The 19,029-nt window shown below is 41.6% G+C and overlaps 1 protein-coding gene across 14 annotated transcripts; it reads right to left on the bottom strand.

The window, feature by feature from the left end:
* Positions 1 to 388: 388 nt before the first annotated feature.
* On the bottom strand, positions 389 to 19,023 carry EIF4E3 (eukaryotic translation initiation factor 4E family member 3). Of its 14 annotated transcripts, XM_014946858.1 has the most exons (9): positions 18,928 to 19,023; positions 10,918 to 10,990; positions 9,443 to 9,537; positions 7,115 to 7,175; positions 3,951 to 4,017; positions 2,042 to 2,197; positions 1,300 to 1,424; positions 1,191 to 1,252; positions 389 to 1,157 (listed from the first exon to the last, which is right to left on the bottom strand). In XM_014946858.1, the coding sequence occupies exons 1-8, from the start codon at positions 19,020 to 19,022 to the stop codon at positions 1,214 to 1,216; spliced, it is 711 nt and encodes a 236-aa protein (XP_014802344.1). In that variant the 5' UTR covers position 19,023; the 3' UTR covers positions 389 to 1,157; positions 1,191 to 1,213. The 14 variants fall into 14 exon arrangements, 9 of the variants coding, with proteins under 9 accessions (XP_014802344.1, XP_014802343.1, XP_014802347.1 ...); XM_014946857.1 differs by lacking the exon at positions 1,191 to 1,252 and having other exon boundaries at positions 389 to 1,176; positions 1,256 to 1,424; XM_014946859.1 differs by lacking the exon at positions 389 to 1,157 and having other exon boundaries at positions 1,176 to 1,252.
* Positions 19,024 to 19,029: the final 6 nt, after the last annotated feature.

Raw genomic sequence — 19,029 nt, 5'->3', positions numbered from 1 at the left:
ACAAATGTGCGATTCTTATTTTTAAATTTATTTTATTTTAATGTCTGCCTCTTAATGTACTAAAGATGTGGAAATCAGTGCAACTTGAACAGTTGCCAAACAAAAACCTCTTAAGGATGAAGTAATGCTCAGCGGAGCGTACGTTCATCTCCACCTTGCACCTTCTTCTCGTAAAAGGCACTTACAGCAATCTTTGGTAGCATAACAAAACAACACCTCAAATAATTACTATCGTAAAAGGCACTTACAGCAATCTTTGGTAGTATAACAAAACAAAACAACACCTCAAATAATTACTACAGATAAATAATTAAAGATTAACACATTTTGTATTCATATTCATGCTGCAACACAAAATCCATTTGTTTTCTGTATTATTTTTTTTTTTCTTTAAAAGGTCACTTAGGAAGCCACGATGGCTTGAAACTACATACCATGGGATCTCTTCCTTTGCACTGAAGTCAACGGCAGGTCTTTTACTGACCTTTCTGGGGCCGATGTTGGCCTCAAGCACTCACCAAAGCATGAGGGATGGATCCAGTTAGTCTAATGCATTAGAAAATATTCATGACACTTTATCATGAATTTACAGAAAAATATCCCAAGAAAGTGTACAATATAAAAAAACATTTAAAACCCGCCATCCCCTCTTAAATAAGAGGGATGTGGAGTTTGCACAGTTTCCTACTGAAAGATCTCTCCTTCACATCTGAATAGGGGCTCTTCTGAAATCTCTGCAATTAAAACACTCATTAACATCATCCCGCACAGGTTTAGTCCCAATATCAATGTGTTCTCTTTGGTTGTACATTTAGTGACCACTTTCCTATTTACTTTTACGGGACGTGTGCTGTTGTCAGTGCAAGACCAGATTACACTGAATATTAGAACAAATGCAGTGCAACTTCTTTCTCTCTTGGGACACAACCAATGAGTAAATCTTAACACGATAGGAATGTTTCAAATTGAAAATTGAAAACACATTTCTGTAAGCCAGTATTCCTCCACGTACAGCACATCTAGGAAAAGCAGCATTCCATCTTTGTGCACGTTTGCATTTAACTAAGTACAGTACAGAAGAAATGAAAGCCTGCTATCTCAATGAAATAGGAACAACTATCATCTGATATTTTTTTTTTTAAAGGTGGCCAAAATATCTTTTTAAAGAATCAGCGAGGTGGCCAAAATATCTTTTTAAAGAATCAGTGAAGAATTAAAAAAAAAACCAACCAAATACAAAGTAATTAGTTGCCGAAGAATTAAAAAAAAAAAACAACCAAACACAAAGTAATTAGTTGTGTGTTTAGTACCCAAGGCAACTGGTTTTCCTCTTTTTCCCAGTTTGAAATGCCAGAAACTCAAAAGGGCCACTGTGTGTAGTGCTTCTGCAGGGCTTCCACCATCCTCCTCCTTGTCCCGACCACCTCAAAACAGCAAACAACAACAAATAAGGTTGGAACTTAATGTTTTCCCTGGCGGCCTTCAAAAGCATGATGCTCTCTGTGAGCTGAGGAAGAGAAAAGGAAGAACAATAATAAAAGAACATGTGAACTTTGTTGAGGAGCTGAAGAGATGAAAAGAAAAGGCAATGTACGAGCAGTCAAGGGAGACACAATGTGCCAACAAGTGATCTTTGGGAATACACCATTCTGATAATATATTTATATGGAGCATAACATTAGAGATTCCTTAAAATCCTGATTTTAAATGGTTCCTCTAAATGAATCCTTAATTCGAACAGCATGTAGTCTTCAGAGTTATCAAGAGATTTGTCTCGCTCATTTTACAAATCAGGCATCTTAAAAACGAGACCAAACATATTCTACAATTAGACTAAAAATATCTTCTATTTTGAACTGTAGCTAACTTTTATGCTGAAGGGGAAAAAAACATGTATATTTTTGAAGTAATAATTTGAATGCAATGAGAGATGCTACAGTTCCAGATGGTTAATGATGAATCAGGCAGGATATTCCCATAGAATCTTGTTTCTCTAATGCAGGTGTAAATTAACATTAAATAATAACATTTAAATACTTACATTTATAAAACACCGCTTTAAAAGATGTGTGTGGCAGAAGTTTATGTATCTTTTCTAAAACTTTTGCTTCGCTTGCTAGAGAAGCATTCACGTTCCAGACTTGCACAACATCTTCACGGTCACGAACGCTGACGCTAACCCCTATTACTTCATCATCTGCACAGAAGAGGAAGGATCATTAAGGAATACTTTAAAAGTGAGACATGTCTAATTTGATACTTATGTATTACGAAACAGTGCCCAAAAGCTGAACAAACTGAAGGAACAAAAAAAGAGCGATCCCCAGTGAGGAGGATACCAATGTTCAAACCAGACAAAATAGTTACCAGCAAGAAACAAACACTGTATTTATAGAAGCTATTGGAAATATTACCTCATAGTGGTTTTAATAAAGAGCCACAAGATTATTCATCTTTGCTATTAGCACTCTGATCCTTGATTAAAAGGGAATCACAAGACTCCCTGGAGGTTAGTAATATAATCCTTGATTAAAAGGGAATCACAAGACTCCCTCCAGTAAGGTTAGTAATATAAACCACTGAAGGGAATTTACTTACAGTAACACCTATAAGCAAAAATGGGTGGGTGAGGGTGAAACAACGAAAACCCCAGGAATAGTACCGGGAGGACATCAGGCACCAACATTTCCAGACTTTACTCTCTTTTTCATTTTGTCAAACAACAGGAAAAAAGAAAAAAAGAAAAGAAAAAAAAGTAGAATAAAGCCCCAGCCAGACTGCTGCTGCCAGTGCTGGTAACTCCATGCTTTGCTGAAGAAGCCCTTTTTGGTGTGAAAATCTCAGGATGGGGAGTTTTAGAGAGTGAGGTGGTCTCCCCTCGGCATCCTTTTCTCCAGGCTGAACAACCCCAGCTCCCTCACCCACTCTTCATAAGAATTATTCTCCAAACCCCTCACCAGATTTGTTGCCCTAAAATAAGTATAAATAATATGTATTATATAATTATATAATAACTAGAAAACCTGGCTTTCCAAGAGTGCAAGCTGCTGAGCTTGACTCTTGTGCTAAGACAGTCAGAATACCTTCTCCACCTCTTAATGACAATGGGGTATGATTGTGATTTCAGCCCTGCACCCCATTTTTAGCAGCACTTCCACATTCAAACCTGGCTAGCCTCAATCATTTGGAAAAGTTACCTGCTGCACAACAGTCCGTAAACTGCTCTCCAATAGTTGCTAACAGCAGCTCTTTCCAAACTGCAGCCTAAGGAAGGGGGGAAAAAATAAGTTACATTTGCATTATTAGAGGTTAGTAATATAAACCACTGAAGGGAATTTACTTACAGTAACACCTATAAGCAAAAATGGGTGGGTGAGGGTGAAACAACGAAAACCCCAGGAATAGTACCAGGAGGACATCAGGCACCAACTTTTCCAGACTTTACTCTCTTTTTCATTTTGTCAAACAACAGGAAAAAAGAAAAAAAGAAAAGAAAAAAAAGTAGAATAAAGCCCCAGCCAGACTGCTGCTGCCAGTGCTGGTAACTCCATGCTTTGCTGAAGAAGCCCTTTTTGGTGTGAAAATCTCAGGATGGGGAGTTTTAGAGAGTGAGGTGGTCTCCCCTCGGCATCCTTTTCTCCAGGCTGAACAACCCCAGCTCCCTCACCCGCTCTTCATAAGAATTATTCTCCAAACCCCTCACCAGATTTGTTGCCCTAAAATAAGTATAAATAATATGTATTATATAATTATATAATAACTAGAAAACCTGGCTTTCCAAGAGTGCAAGCTGCTGAGCTTGACTCTTGTGCTAAGACAGTCAGAATACCTTCTCCACCTCTTAATGACAATGGGGTATGATTGTGATTTCAGCCCTGCACCCCATTTTTAGCAGCACTTCCACATTCCACATTCAAACCTGGCTAGCCTCAATCATTTGGAAAAGTTACCTGCTGCACAACAGTCCGTAAACTGCTCTCCAATAGTTGCTAACAGCAGCTCTTTCCAAACTGCAGCCTAAGGAAGGGGGGAAAAAAATAAGTTACATTTGCATTATTATTTTTTAATTTCAACATTAGGTTTCCTAGCTCAGTTTCAAGTGCATTCTCTTTCTGAGGTTGTCTAGACAAAAAAAGAACATTTAATGTAAGTACACTCTGTGTTATACAATTAATTTCTTCCATAGAGTTGAAGCAACAATTTAGACCTTGCAAATACATAGCACTACACAGAATTATTCTAATAAATATGTTAAATATTTAACAATAAGTTTACCTTCTCTATATCTGTGTCCATGACTCATCTCAAATGCACTAGAGTAAAGCAGGAAAGTAGATTTCTCCCAAGTATTTCCCATGATAAAAGACCATAAGGCTCCAGTTGAGATAATTTTTTTCTACAGAAAAGAATTACTAAGCACTTTTCTTAAAGTGCCTGAAAACCCTACCCGTAAATTAAATTGGTTTATATTTAAACATCATGTTTATCAGGGAGTGTAGCGATAGGATGAGGGGTAACGGTTTTCAACTGAAAGAGGGGAGATTTAGACTACATATAAAGAAGAAATTTTTTACAATGAGGGTGGTGAGACACTGGCCCAGGTTGCCAGAGAGGTGGTGGATGCCTCATCCCTGGAAACATTTAAGGTCATGCTGGATGGGGCTCTGAGCAACCTGATCTAGTTGAAGATGTCCCTGCTCATGGCAGGGAGGTTGGACTGGATGGGCTTTAAAGGTCCCTTTCAGCCCAAACTATTCTACGAGTCTATGACACTTTTAAGGAATATATTTTCTGCTATATGAAGTTAACGTGAGTTTTAGTACTATTAAAAAAACCCCAACATATCAAATACACCAGGTTATAACAAAAGGGAAGCAGCCATGAAGAAGACAAACTAATGAACTGCTTGAATGGCAGTTTGAGCACTCCTAAGCCAGCTTCTAGGATACAAAGGGTTTCTGCGACTCATCATCATCTAATCAAATGCACCACATAAGGAATGGACCTTCCCTATGGGAAGGACCATCTGATGCTCCTGAGGCAGGGTGAAGACTTCAGCACGACAGCCCCTGCCGTGGTGGCCTTTTGCCTGCCCGTGGAGCAGCAGGGTGAAGACTTCAGCACGACAGCCCCTGTCATGGTGGCCTTTTGCCTGCCCGTGGAGCAGCTCAAAGACTGAGGATGGGACTGACCACTCTCATTACCAGGCGCAGTGCTCACTACTGTGGGTTGTCCTAATGGTCTCAAGGGTAGGAAGCACTTCATCCAGCAGTAAGCAGTTGCAGGATCAGGCTTATGAGGATCTAAAAAGTATTAGTTTTTGTATTAAAAATCAGCATTCAGAAAGGGTCACTCTACACATGCAACAACATTTAAGTGTCAGTATTTTGTCAGTCAGTTTTTCATACCGCTTGAAAGACTTTATCTTTAGAAAAAGCTGCCTTTTCTTCCCTCCACACCCTCACCAAGACCTGCTACAGCATATTGTCTTTTTGAGTTAGGTCTGCACAAGATGGTTCGTCTTAGCAAAGGAGTTGCTGTGTGCACATATGATGAGGAATGAAGCCAAAAAATGAGAAAGAGGCATAAAGGTTATTATTTATGTTATTTACAGAGGCACTAAAAGCTGACTGAAGTTTGCCTTCAACTAAACCTTTCAGAAGTGACCTGGGATGTCTGGCACAAAGTTTGAGAGATCAAAAAGTACCTTCATTTCAAAGAGGGGCTCTCATTCAGCCTCTGAAAAACAGGGCTTCTGAGGTCCCTAAATTCACCGCCCAGTAATGCAGGCTCCCCAAACCACTTGTCACTTCTGAAAATCTTCACACCTTGGATTATAAGGGGAAAGAGAAAATTTCAGTCTTTTGTGATCCCTTGGGACTGCAGGGAAGAAAGCTGCAACTCGCATGCGGGGAAAAAGCCCACAGGCAAAAATCAATTAACTTTTGGCTGAAATTTCAAGTAGCATCTTTCAGCATTCAACGTCTTCTGCAAGGCTGTCACATTTTTCTGACACTTCACTCTTTGTGTTTAGAGGCCTGACCCAGAACAAACACACACACATAAACACCACATGTGAAGAAGTCAGATCTCCTCACCGTGACAGTTCACAGGAGATGCATGCGGCTCACGTGCTTTTGATTAGAGGCAAAACCCAGTAGTTTCAGCAGGGCTAGAACTATGACACGCCTGAATGGATTTTATCTTTCACGTTTTAAAATAAAATTTAAAAAAAAAAAAGAAAAAAAGGCAAAAAACCCCTGAGCGGCACTTTAGTTTCACAAGATGCACACAAGGTGATGTGACAACTCACTGTTGCCAAAGGGGATGGATCCCACTTGCCTTTTCTCCTTTATACCTTACGCCCATCAAAAAACTCTCCTGGCTGTACACTCAAATCAAAAATAAAGTAAATAGGAGAACTTTTTCCTGACATCAGAGTGCATTAAGCTGGCTCACAAAACAGCGAGCACCAGCGCAAGAGGGAACAGGAGAGAATGAACAAGATCTTCCCCTTTCCAGGGCAAGCCATGGCATCAGCTATCGGTGGAAACAACGCCTTGGTCCCTGCCTGGGGACAGAAAGTCACAGTGCTGCTCACAGCCACACACAGGTGCCGAGCAGAAATAGTCCTGCCAAGTCTGACAGAGACTTTAGGAGCATTTGGCACTTCAGTGAAACTCTGGAAGTTGTGCCTGATCGTGTGTGCCAACTTCTGAAGAGCATTGCTGTGGTTCTGGCTATAACTTAGCCTATAATATTATCAGGAAAAGATTTTTATATTTGTTTTTTTCATGCCTGTAAGCAAACAGTCTTGAGAACAAAGGTGATTATAAAATACTGTGTTTCTAAATGGAACGGGGGTGTAACACTGCAGCTTTCATTTGCTTGATAATACAGCCACAAGTGTGATCAAAAACAAGAGATGTGGAATTACCTGAAAAGAAACTTGTCCTCATTGTCTTAAAATAAAAGGTTATAGCTGTTAAAATAGTGTTTGGTTGTTATGTTGGGTGATGTCAGAACTAAAAAGCTTTGTAACAGCTTTATCAGATGGAGTTTAAAGAACCCCCCTAACTAAACAATGTCTCAGTAAAAAGTCAATATTACATACCGTACTCTCTTTAGGGACCTTCATTTTCCATATACCTCCTTTGGCATTGCTTTCCTCTTCCCTGGTTATGGAAAACAGATCAGTAAGATAAGCACTCACATCCACATCTAGATAAACTTACGTTTGGGGTTTAATTTTCCCAGAAAAATCCATTTGAAATGCAATTACTAACTGCAGGTAGCATGACTCAAGCTATAACTTCTGACATCAGAGATAATTCTTTCATTGTTCAGATGAAGCAGCTCTCTCAACACCTAATCCCTTTCCTAAGTTTTGTGTGTTGGAAAGTACATTTTTCCTGACTACAGACTATCTTAGAAGTAGCTGCACATTATATGGGAACAAGCCACAAAGCAATTTTATGTTTTACTATGGCAACCATTTATTTTGGAAAAACTCTGGCATATTTTCACAGAACCAGCTTATTACTCTCCAGTTTGTCCTGTTTAATAAAAGAACATGAGAGCACTTAATTTCAGTTTTGTGACAGCTAGAAATTAATTGCCCTTATTAAAAGAAAGGCTGAAGCTGCCCAGGGTCAGGGCACAGACATAACCATTAAACTGCCTCAGAATGACAAAGACGCAATGCACAAACTTGTGAGCTTCAAGTTTATTCTGTCACAATTCTTTTTATAAGATTTTAAATTAGGGCTCTAGCTTCCTGTTAAAACTCTGTTAATACCAAAGTTTAAGGAATAACCTAATCTTTGGAATATGTAAACCCAGTATGAGATCTACAGAGATTCCCCAGGATCAATGGTCTCCCACCAATGCAGACAAGCACTGAGGAAACTTGGGGAGAACATCTTCAAAAATCTACAGTCCTTAATTCTTACTTGAGAATTTGTTTTTCTACCTAAAAAACAATGCTGCAATTAGCCAGTAACTGTAATCCGAGAGAAGCATCTGGCACTAATTACTGAAAAGTTAGCAGGTTACTGATGAGATCAATCTCTTGCAATCCCTCTCCTAAAATACAAAATTGCTTTGACAGTCGGAAAATAGAGGTATCATTTTTAATAGTCAGTTACCAAATCAAAACTAAAAATAGAAAAAACAAACAAAAACAAACCCAAAACGTTCTCAGTCATCCTTACAAAGATATGAAGACCTGCACACAATGGTCCCGTTGATTTATACGGACACCAACATTTTTTCAAACCCAGTTTAGCCAACCTGACCAGTCACAGTATTTTTAGAAAAGTAATGTAGCCCTTCAGACACGTCTCACTTGAGAAAAATATTTACTTGTTCAGTAGATTAGGACTGAGATCTCCTGTAGCAAGTCCCCACCCAGTCAGACGTACTACAATCAAGTTAAAGAACTCTAATCCAATTACAACCTGTACAAACCTCAAAACTCCTCAGAAAGTGCTCAAGCACTTTGTGACAGAGCTGCACCGGGAACAAAGTATGCAAAAATCAGTTTCTGTAAAGGAAACCTCAATTCTTTATACTAAATTCCATTCCTGTCCTACAATCAAGTAGGAATTTGCTGCAATGCATCACTTCATGATGCCTTAGTTTTAATCCAAGATATATATGTGTATCAAGCACACTTTTGCGCAGGTGAAGAAGAGTTAAGGACCATCAGTTGTTTGCATCACTATTACAGTAGCTTCAGTGAAAATAAAACAATTTGCAAGATAAAAAAAATTCAAATACAAATAGATATATTCTGTGTGTTCTTGAACTGAAATTCAGAATAATATTTTAATTTCTTCACTTCTATTTCATAATTGAATGTCTTTCTTACATTTACGTTCAGAGGTGGACGATTAAATTACAGTCTGTGCTTTTAATAAAGACTCTTTAGTACAAGCCACTTTTAAGCTTAACACGATCCTTAGGATATTTCTTTTGTGGCTCTCTTGAGTTCAGGCGTTTGCAGGCAACAGAAACAAGACACCCCTGTCCCACGCCTGTCTCCTGTCACCACTTTGGGTTTTGTCACTGCCCGTTCCCAGAGATGCCTGATGGCAACGTACGTACCAAAGCGGCCGCCTTTCTCCCCGCATTAAATGGTAACTACATCTCAGAGGCAAGTTTGTCACAGGAGGAATGTTGTTGTAGACACTCCAGAAATCCTTAAAAAGAAAGAAATACTCGTTGCATCAACAGAAGAGACTCAGTTTAACACAGAATCACTTCTTTGTTTGTTTTCTCCAAAACGATTACATATCCTGCTCCTAGAGAACTAGCACCTTCTACATCATAATAAAATACTTTGAAAAGAACTTGACCCCTGTCCCACGCCTGTCTCCTGTCACCACTTTGGGTTTTGTCACTGCCCGTTCCCAGAGATGCCTGATGGCAACGTACGTACCAAAGCGGCCGCCTTTCTCCCCGCATTAAATGGTAACTACATCTCAGAGGCAAGTTTGTCACAGGAGGAATGTTGTTGTAGACACTCCAGAAATCCTTAAAAAGAAAGAAATACTCGTTGCATCAACAGAAGAGACTCAGTTTAACACAGAATCACTTCTTTGTTTGTTTTCTCCAAAACGATTACGTATCCTGCTCCTAGAGAACTAGCACCTTCTACGTTATAATAAAATACTCTGAAAAGAACTTGTTGCAATTTCACTTCTTAATTTTTTTTTTGGATGTCATTTTTGCATAAGCTGGAGGTAGAAAGAAGGGAAGGAGTTCAACTGTCTGTTACTTTAGAAGTGTTGCAATTTCACTTCTTAATTTTTTTTTTTGGATGTCATTTTTGTATAAGCTGGAGGTAGAAATAAGGGAAGCAGTTCAATTGTGAGTTACTTCAGAATCAAAGTCCAGTCCACAGGAATAGAGAGAAAAAAAATCATCAAAACCAGAGTTATGCTAAGTATTTCGGAACAAACCAGTACATAAAACTTTCTTAGCATATTGAAAATGTATACTTATATCAGCTATCCACCTTGCTTCACTTCAGCCTAGTCTAAAATTTCATTATGATTATCTTGAGTTACAAAAACACCACAAACAGTAATTTTGTTGAACTAAACCCCTAACTAGCAATCCAGCTGCTTTGTCTAGATCACAGTGAAAAGTACCAACCAGGTGCAAAGAATTTGGGATGCGCATATTAATACAGGAATGGGGGAGAAATTAGAAGACCCAAGTTACCAGGAACCATCAGATTACTTCCAGCATTGCTGCCTGTGAAAGCAGCAGCTGTCCTACATGGTTGGGGTGGATAAAAGGCACTAGAGTCGGCTTAGAATTAAGGTGAGACATACCAATTTGCTACACTTCATGCTAACTGGTGTTAAAACAGAAATGTAATTTTACTTCTAAGAGGTGGCTACTACCCAGCACTGGCAGGTGGCACAGACATGCAGGATTTCTCATTGTTGCAAACGCTGCATGATTTAAAAGTACTTTAATTCAAATCAATTTGCTGGAAAATATTGTTTAAAAATCATGCTCAAGAGGAGAAAGAAGAAAAAAAAAACCCACAAGCTGTAATTTTTAGTCTTTGTGTAACAATTTTCCATAATTAAAAAAACCAAACAACTGAGAAAAGGCAGGAAAAATATTTAAATTGAGGAAATATTTAAATTGAGGAAAGTTTAAGAAGAGTAGGCTTGCCCGATCAATCCAATATGCTTCCTCCTCTCCTGGTCTGGAAAGCCAAAAGAAATTCAAACAATGACTAAGTAACACCACACACAAACAGTAACACTCGGGTTTCATGCCACAGGTAAGCAAAGCCACAGGTGTGACTCATCCATATGAGGAAAAATGAAACTTTAGGCGTGAAGTTTCATTAATAACGTGTGGCAACTCCCACAGCCAAGCTGTACACCTCACCTGTACTGTTTGTACCGTGTAAATCTTCTTCAAATTCGATGCACATTCAGCTGCTGTCGTCCCAGGAAGTGACCTTGAAAACGAAGCGGAGATTAATTAAAAAAATATTTATTTTATCAAGGGGGCAGAAGGGACATGGGTGGGAAAAGAGAATCGCAGGAGTGTGAAGTTGTGTAATAAACTCCAACTACCAGGAATCATTTAAAGATTCAAGCGATTTTATATTTTTGAACAAATTAAGATTCACCAGGTATTTTGTACAATACTTTTAACTGAATTAGGAGTTTTAAACCAGTAACAGCGTTCCTTCTGTTGGCCACCCCACGTCCTTCTTGTGTTTGGCATCATAAAAAAGCTCTGCAATTCCAACACGAAGGGCTATCAGTGAGGGACCACCCGTTAATTGTATTTAATACAACCTCAAACCCGCTTTGAGTGTTTTAACGTACTCTCAGCGTTACATACTTTTTAAAAGAAATCATCCAGGTAGTTTATAGAATAAATGAAGGACTATTTGCAGAGGACACACCACTAGGTGGCAGGGGCACACAGCGGCCGGCGGGCAGCGAGCCACAGCACCCAACCAAACCTCCAAGAGTTCAGCCGGCTCCTCCACCACCGGCACTTGTTTCTTCAAGCCATATCTACTACCAGCACCTCCCATAAAGCCAGGAGGTCCTTGGGTTGGTTTCATGGCCAGACCTCGGGGTTACACAGATGTTCACCAGGCAGTTTTAAATTGGAAGAAAAAAGATTCAGATGAGATCTCAGGAAGAAATTTTTTACTATGAGGGTGGTGAGACACTGCAACAGGTTGCCCAGGGAAGTTGTGGATGCCCCATCCCTGGAGGTGTTCAAGGCCAGGCTGGATGTGGCCTTGAGCAACCTGCTCTAGTGGGAGGTGTCCCTGCCCATGGAAGGGGTTTGGAACTACCCATCTTTGAGGTCCCTTCCAACCCAAACCATTCTATGATTCTCCAGCTCCATCCTGACTGTTCCCAACTCCCATCCGGGGCTCTTTAGGCACCCGTCCCGCTTTTTAAAAGAAATCATCCAGGTAGTTTATAGAATAAATGAAGGACTATTTGCAGAGGACACACCACTAGGTGGCAGGGGCACACAGCGGCCGGCGGGCAGCGAGCCACAGCACCCAACCAAACCTCCAAGAGTTCAGCCGGCTCCTCCACCACCGGCACTTGTTTCTTCAAGCCATATCTACTACCAGCACCTCCCATAAAGCCAGGAGGTCCTTGGGTTGGTTTCATGGCCAGACCTCGGGGTTACACAGATGTTCACCAGGCAGTTTTAAATTGGAAGAAAAAAGATTCAGATGAGATCTCAGGAAGAAATTTTTTACTATGAGGGTGGTGAGACACTGCAACAGGTTGCCCAGGGAAGTTGTGGATGCCCCATCCCTGGAGGTGTTCAAGGCCAGGCTGGATGTGGCCTTGAGCAACCTGCTCTAGTGGGAGGTGTCCCTGCCCATGGAAGGGGTTTGGAACTACCCATCTTTGAGGTCCCTTCCAACCCAAACCATTCTATGATTCTCCAGCTCCATCCTGACTGTTCCCAACTCCCATGCGGGGCTCTTTAGGCACTCGTCCCGCTTTGAGTGACACAGGGCTAATTTCTCTTCTAACGCTTGGGAAAGCTGGGCTTTTAGAAAGTGACACAGGGCTAATTTCTCTTCTAATGTTTGGGAAAGCTGTGCTTTTAGAAGTGTCTGAATTTATGAAAATATTTACTTTATAGCCAGCTATGCTCCGTGGGGTTCAAGGTCTCGGTGTTTTCACTATAAGCGAGTTGTAAGATCTTTGGGTACTTTGCTACAAACCTCGATACACACACTACCACAAACAAGGAATCCTGCAAATACTGGCCCTTGAAATGAAGCTATTAGAGGATTCCTCCCTTTTGGATAATTTTACTGCCATCAATAATCAAATTAGTCCAATGTGCCATGCTGGGCTGTCAATTATTGCCATGGTGAGCAATTAATTTCCAAGTCACTCAACAGGCTCTGCAAGTCCCTACAGGAGGGGATAGGTGCTCCCAGCTGGGTCCCACCACCAGCCAGGCACCGACAGCTCTTGTGGGGATGGAGAGAGTTGGGCTGGCACCACACCACCTGCAGACCCACATCTGGGCTCCCCGTGGAGAGTCTGCACATAAAATATCCAACAGTTCTCTTGCTCTGCCTGTTTTGTGCCCCGGGATGCCACTTTTCTGCATCTTCAGAATCTTTAAGGGAGAAATTTTAGCACGATAGCAGGAATAATTGAGTCACCTAATCGGGCCAGCCCCACCACACAGCATCTCATGGCAAACCACATGGGCATCGGTTAAATGTGGGACACAGAAGCAGGAATAACCTACGTGAACTGAATCCTAAGGCCAGCTTGCTTCACTGCTCCTTCTTTATTCCAGCACAAATAAAGAATAAAGGATACGAAAATAAATCCCATTGTTTTATCCATGACTAAACCTCCAGGTGGTTGTGCTTATGTTAATGCCTGATGCTGAACTGTAGCTCTTCTGTTTCCCTGCAAAGAATTAAGGAGAGAAGTTTTTTCATATGTGCTCACACTGGCCTTTGTCTCCCAGTGGGAATCTAATCACAGCTTTAGCGGGAGCTTTAAAAGCTGCCGAGCACTTTTGAAGACACCCCTGTAAGTACTTAGCCACAACTGCTTCTGGTATAAATAAGCAAAATATTTACTTACAAAGCATAAACTGAAAAACATGCTGTGGCAACTAAATAAATCTGGTAATCCATTCTGAATACAAAGACTGATTTGAAGCCATCAAAGCCTGTCAAAATGCATTTACCGGGTTGAACGTTCTTAAAATATTAACCATCATTTTTCATTGTAAGCCACCTACTCACGAGCTTTAATAGACGAAATAGATGATTCTAGATAAATAAGATTTTGCTATAGGGAAGAAGGGAAGAAGCTTAGTTTCAGGTATCTGATGTGCTCATTTATGAAGACTCACAATTATTATGAAAATTGTTCCCTATCAACCAAACACAGGGAGTGTCTTTATCAGGGAGTGTAGCGATAGGACAAGGGGTAATGGTTTTAAATAAAAAGGAAGATTTAGATTAGATACTAGAAAGAAATTCTTTGCTGTGAGGGTGGTGAGACACTGGAACAGGTTGCCCAGAGAAGCTGTGGCTGCCCCATCCCTGGAGGGGTTCAAGGCCAGGCTGGATGGGGCTTTAAGCAACCTGGTCTGGTGGGAGGTGTCCCTGCCCAGGGCAGGGGGGTTGGAACTGGATGGTCTTTAAGGTCCCTTCCAACTCTGACCATTCTATGATATTGTAAAACGGAGAAAGAAAGGTCCCTTCTAACTCTGACCATTCTATGACATTGTAAAACAGAGAAAGGAAAATCAGCACATAAGGATAATAAGTTCCTGCAAGAATATTTTCACTTCCCCGGAACAGACTAGTAACATTGTATTATATTTGACAATGTTTATAAGCACCTTCTTCCTCTCAAAAAGATACAGGGGAGTTAAAACATTCTCGCAATAGAAGCTGAATTACTTACAAAGCACTGTTAGAAGTCAAGCAAGAAGACCAGGCAGGCAGATTGCGATCCTGCGGTGCTGCCCGCTCAGACCTCCATGGAAGCGAGCGCATCTTTGACGAAGTTTATCTAGAAATGAGACTTCTGTGCCAGGCTTTTGTGTGATCTGTGCTCGGTTTCTGATGGCACTGATTTGTATAGAAGGGCACTGGGATTTTCCTCACTGCTGACTGAAAGCGGTCTGTCAGCAACAGCGGCGGCTCAGAGGCCGTTAGGTCCTCAAAAGAGGTATTTCTGTGCAACAGCCTTCATTATTGCATGTGCACGCACACATCAGACTGAAATTGTTACCACTGGCAGAACCTCAGGCTTCTCATCGCGAGGCTGAAAAATCAGACCACTACTTGTATGTTCTCTCTGCTCTTTTGGTAGGGAAAGGCTTGCTTGGGGTAGCATTAAACATCAGGCACACAGCACCCAGGCGAAACGACAGCCATGATTTGCATGGTTTGCACAGTGGGATATTTGTACCATGTCCACATGTACATCCAAAAAAAAAGCACAAGCAGCTTCCCGGCTTTGTATTTACACAAAGATCGCACCCAGATCCACAACCCCAAATCCCATGTAGGGATGGCTCCAGGTGCCCACCCAGGACATCTCAGCCTTTGAGGGTCATTTCACTTGACTTCTCCTTTTGTACAGTCCCCATCTTGAATGCACCACACATCATGAATACAGTGACCAGATAGGCAATCTTTGTTTTTAGTTTGCTATTTTCAGTGATGTATATTGACACTTTGTTGTTAAAAAAAAACAAAAACAAAAAAAAAAATAGGGCTCCAGGTGCCCACCCAGGACATCTCAGCCTTTGAGGGTCATTTCACTTGACTTCTCCTTTTGTACAGTCCCCATCTTGAATGCACCACACATCATGAATACAGTGACCAGATAGGCAATCTTTGTTTTTAGTTTGCTATTTTCAGTGATGCATATTGACACTTTGTTGTTAAAAAAAACAAAAAAAAAAAAAAAGAAAGACTACAGTGTAGCAAAAACCAGAAAGGCACCCTTTCATTTCAAAGCCAGAGACCATTATAGGCAGGACCCGGCACCAATCCAGAGTCTTACTGAGATAAGCACGAATGTGCCGAGCCACCAGCATGGATCAGCTTCCCGAGGTGGCACCAAAGGCAAATTTCACCAAAAAACTCACTGAAATTCCCCACGGGCCATAACGACACTGGAAAAGTCCTATGAATGAGACATGTAGGTATGAGCTTGGAAACCTGCAGAATGGACAGATAAAACAATGTCCTGGTTTGAGCGACACAAGATCAATTTATCTTTTAGTAATTTTACTTGTTGGTAAGGTCTCTTCTAATGCTTGGGAAAAAATGCACTTTTAGAAGACTCTAGTGTCCGAATTTGTGAAAATATTTACTTTACAGCCAGCTGTGCTACATGGGATTCAAGGTCTCGGTGTTTTCGAGCTCTCCAGGTGCAAGGATGAGGAGAAGCGAGACCCAGGCACTTGACCCAAGCTGCCAACTGGATTATTTCATACCATGAACGTCACATTCAACATAAATTAGAAAGTTTGCTGAGGAGTTTTCTCTCCTCTGTGATGGCTGCTCTCCTGAGAACTTCTTGCTCTGGTGCCGGAGCCCAGAGCCCTTCCCTTCCTCCTGAAGCTGCAGCACCCACAGGGTCCCACATTTGCTGTCCCTGCTGGGAATGCACAGCTTCCTGCTGATGGAATAGTCCTTGTCTGTTTTATATTGGTATTAGGATCAGTACAGCTTCCTGCTGATGGAATGGGCTGGGTATAGTCCTTGTCTATTTTATATTGGTATTAGGATCAGTATGGTTCTTTAGTGTTATTGTGAATTATTTAGTCTTATTCTATTAAATATGTTTGTATTCAACCCTTATGTTTTCTTGTTTTTCCCCAATTCCCCTTCCTGGATAGGGAGGGGTCATTGGGTGATAGAATAATTGTCTAAATGACAATAAGTTACTGTGGGTTCTTCAAATCATAACAAACAGCAGGTCTAAAGCCCTGGTTTCAAAACTTTCAGTGCACAACCTTAAAAGATTTTAACAGTTAAAAAGGAAATCTCGTTTCTCTTAAGGGAAAAACACCTGACAGCTCCTCCAAAACTGCTGACCTGCGAGCATTTAAAGATTGTAGATGGGATCTTATTTGTCAGACTGGTGAATAATACTCTCCCGAATGCTTTCATCATGCTCACTTTCCTAAAGCATACACGGGGTGAGATACAAGAGGGTGATATCAGATGGTGACTATTTTAGACACACATACCAAGAAAGGCTCAGCGCTTACGGGAAATGCAGATGCCCCTGTGACACGTGAGAGATCATGGCAATGGACCAGAACCTGGTCACAGGATCCCAGCCTCCAGATGCTCAGCCTGTGCCAAGGCATTCACAGAAACAAGTGCTGATGTAGATAAAACAAAGGCATTTACTGCTAAAGCAGGAGACATAGCGAGTGCTTATGACAAAAGCAAGGTCATGAACCCTCAGGGAACGACTTGATAGCTTATCACCAGTTGCTATAGAAAGTACAGCTTCGCTGATGGATATTTATTTTAACAGTGTGACAATGAAGAGATACGTTTTGGAGATGTTAAAATGTATGTCATGGACCCCTCTCACAATAATTTAACAGAAAAAGATAACTACATATCCCTCTCAACATCTGCTTATCCTTAAGCATCACTTCTTGCTTTTCAGTCCAAGTACAGGGTAAAATTCAGTGGCAGTCAAAAATCAATACCATCTCATGAGGAAACATCACGGTTCCACACCTGGCGTTGCTAAAGTCAATTAAAAAAAGCACCCACGGTTATCTTCTATGGAAAGTCCACCCTGTACGAGCCTAAGAAATGATCCCCCCATTAAATCTGCGTGGGTGCACCACTAAATGTCACAGCCACGTCTGTGGGACCCTGTAGAGTGACAGGAACCTCCACACCCTGCAGCAAATGAAGTTCATGGGTGCATCTCTTGTGTGTTCTTTAATGCCCTAAACAGTTTTTAAATGCATGAAGCATGTCTTGGCTCCTGTCATTCCTCTTCCCTGCCATTATTCTATCACTGTTGCTGGAAAACAAAACAGTTTTGTATATATAAGGTCCCACTTTTTTTTTTTTTCCTCTTATACATACGCTCTTGGTTTTGTAAGTTAAGGAACAACACCACTGTCTAATGAAACACACTTATATGTGATTAGAAAGAAGAAAAGAAATAGACTAACCAAATTTTAAGAGTCTAAATTACAGTGGAACAGAAAAAACAAGTAACTGTGATGCAACACAGGAACTTGAAATGGATTTTAACTTCCGATGTTGATTATAAAAGACAGACACGCTTTATCTCCACATGGCCTGTGTAAACAAACAGATCTGGACAGTAGCTTGCTCGGAGAGCAGTCCAAATGCTGCTTTTTATAAACAAACAGAAAACACAACTCAGATCCTGCACCCGACCATAACTACATCCTGAGTTCAAAAGGATTAACCAGAAATAGTTTGTGGATTTATTTATTTATGTTTGATTTGCAAGACCTGGAAATATTTGTGTGCTTCCAACAGCTTTTTGCTATTTCTCTGTCACGAGTTGAAAAAGGCAGCATGTTCAGCCGCAGAAAAGCTTATAAAGGAAATAACTTCCCTTCTGGAGTCGGGGGAGAGGAGAAACGCAACAGAAAATGGAGAAAAGGGAGATGCAGAAGATTAAAAACAAGATGCCAGAGAAGACACACTAGAAATCCGGTATCAAACTCTGATTTCAAACTTTCTGTTTCAGTTTTGAGTCCGGTGCTTCCCCTGTCCCCAGGTGCCTGCCCCCCCGGGTGACCCCCCCTTCCCAGCACCTCTCCACGACCACGACAGACCAAAAACTTCCAGCCCACGGACCGCGAGGCGACGAGAGGCACATTGCAGTGATTTAATACACCTGAGCTCAGCCTTGCAAAATAAATCACTTCTCATTTGAAGAACTAATTACCCAGCGGAGACAAACCTGGCTATTAAAGGGGTCAGGGTGGGAGCGGGTCGGTTTGGGGACCCCCCCGCGGTAACGAAGCCCAAACTTTCGCCTCCCCCTCCCGGGGGTGCCCAGCGCTAGGACTAAATTTAGAATTTAAGACGCCATCGGCGATGCCCGAACTTGCAAAACCGAAAGCGTTTCCCAAACCCCTTTGACGAACGAACCCCCAACGAACGCCACCGGCCCCCGAAGCGACGAGGGGGGGACACCCGGTCAGTTCCGCGCCCCCCCCTCCCTCACATCGCCCCTTTTTCCAGGCAAATTTCCCCTTTTCCAACCTGTTCCACGAGCCAAAAGAGATAAAGAGCAGGGATGCTTTCCAGCTTCCCACAGACGGATTTTTTTATTCCTCCGCCCCGCTTTTTCCCTTTTTCTCCCCCCCCCGGCCCCCACTCACTTGTCCAGCCAGAAGGTCCATGGCGAGTGAAGCGGTAGCCCCGCCGGCTCGCCCGCCCGCCCGCCACCGCGCCGCTCGGGGGGGCTGAGCGCCATCTCCCCG

The sequence above is a fragment of the Calidris pugnax genome, unplaced genomic scaffold (genome assembly GCF_001431845.1).
Source record: "Calidris pugnax isolate Ruff unplaced genomic scaffold, ASM143184v1 scaffold81, whole genome shotgun sequence".
Classification (NCBI taxonomy): domain Eukaryota; kingdom Metazoa; phylum Chordata; class Aves; order Charadriiformes; family Scolopacidae; genus Calidris; species Calidris pugnax.
Note: the sequence above shows the minus strand (reverse complement) of the source record. Positions and strands in the feature narration are given on the sequence as shown.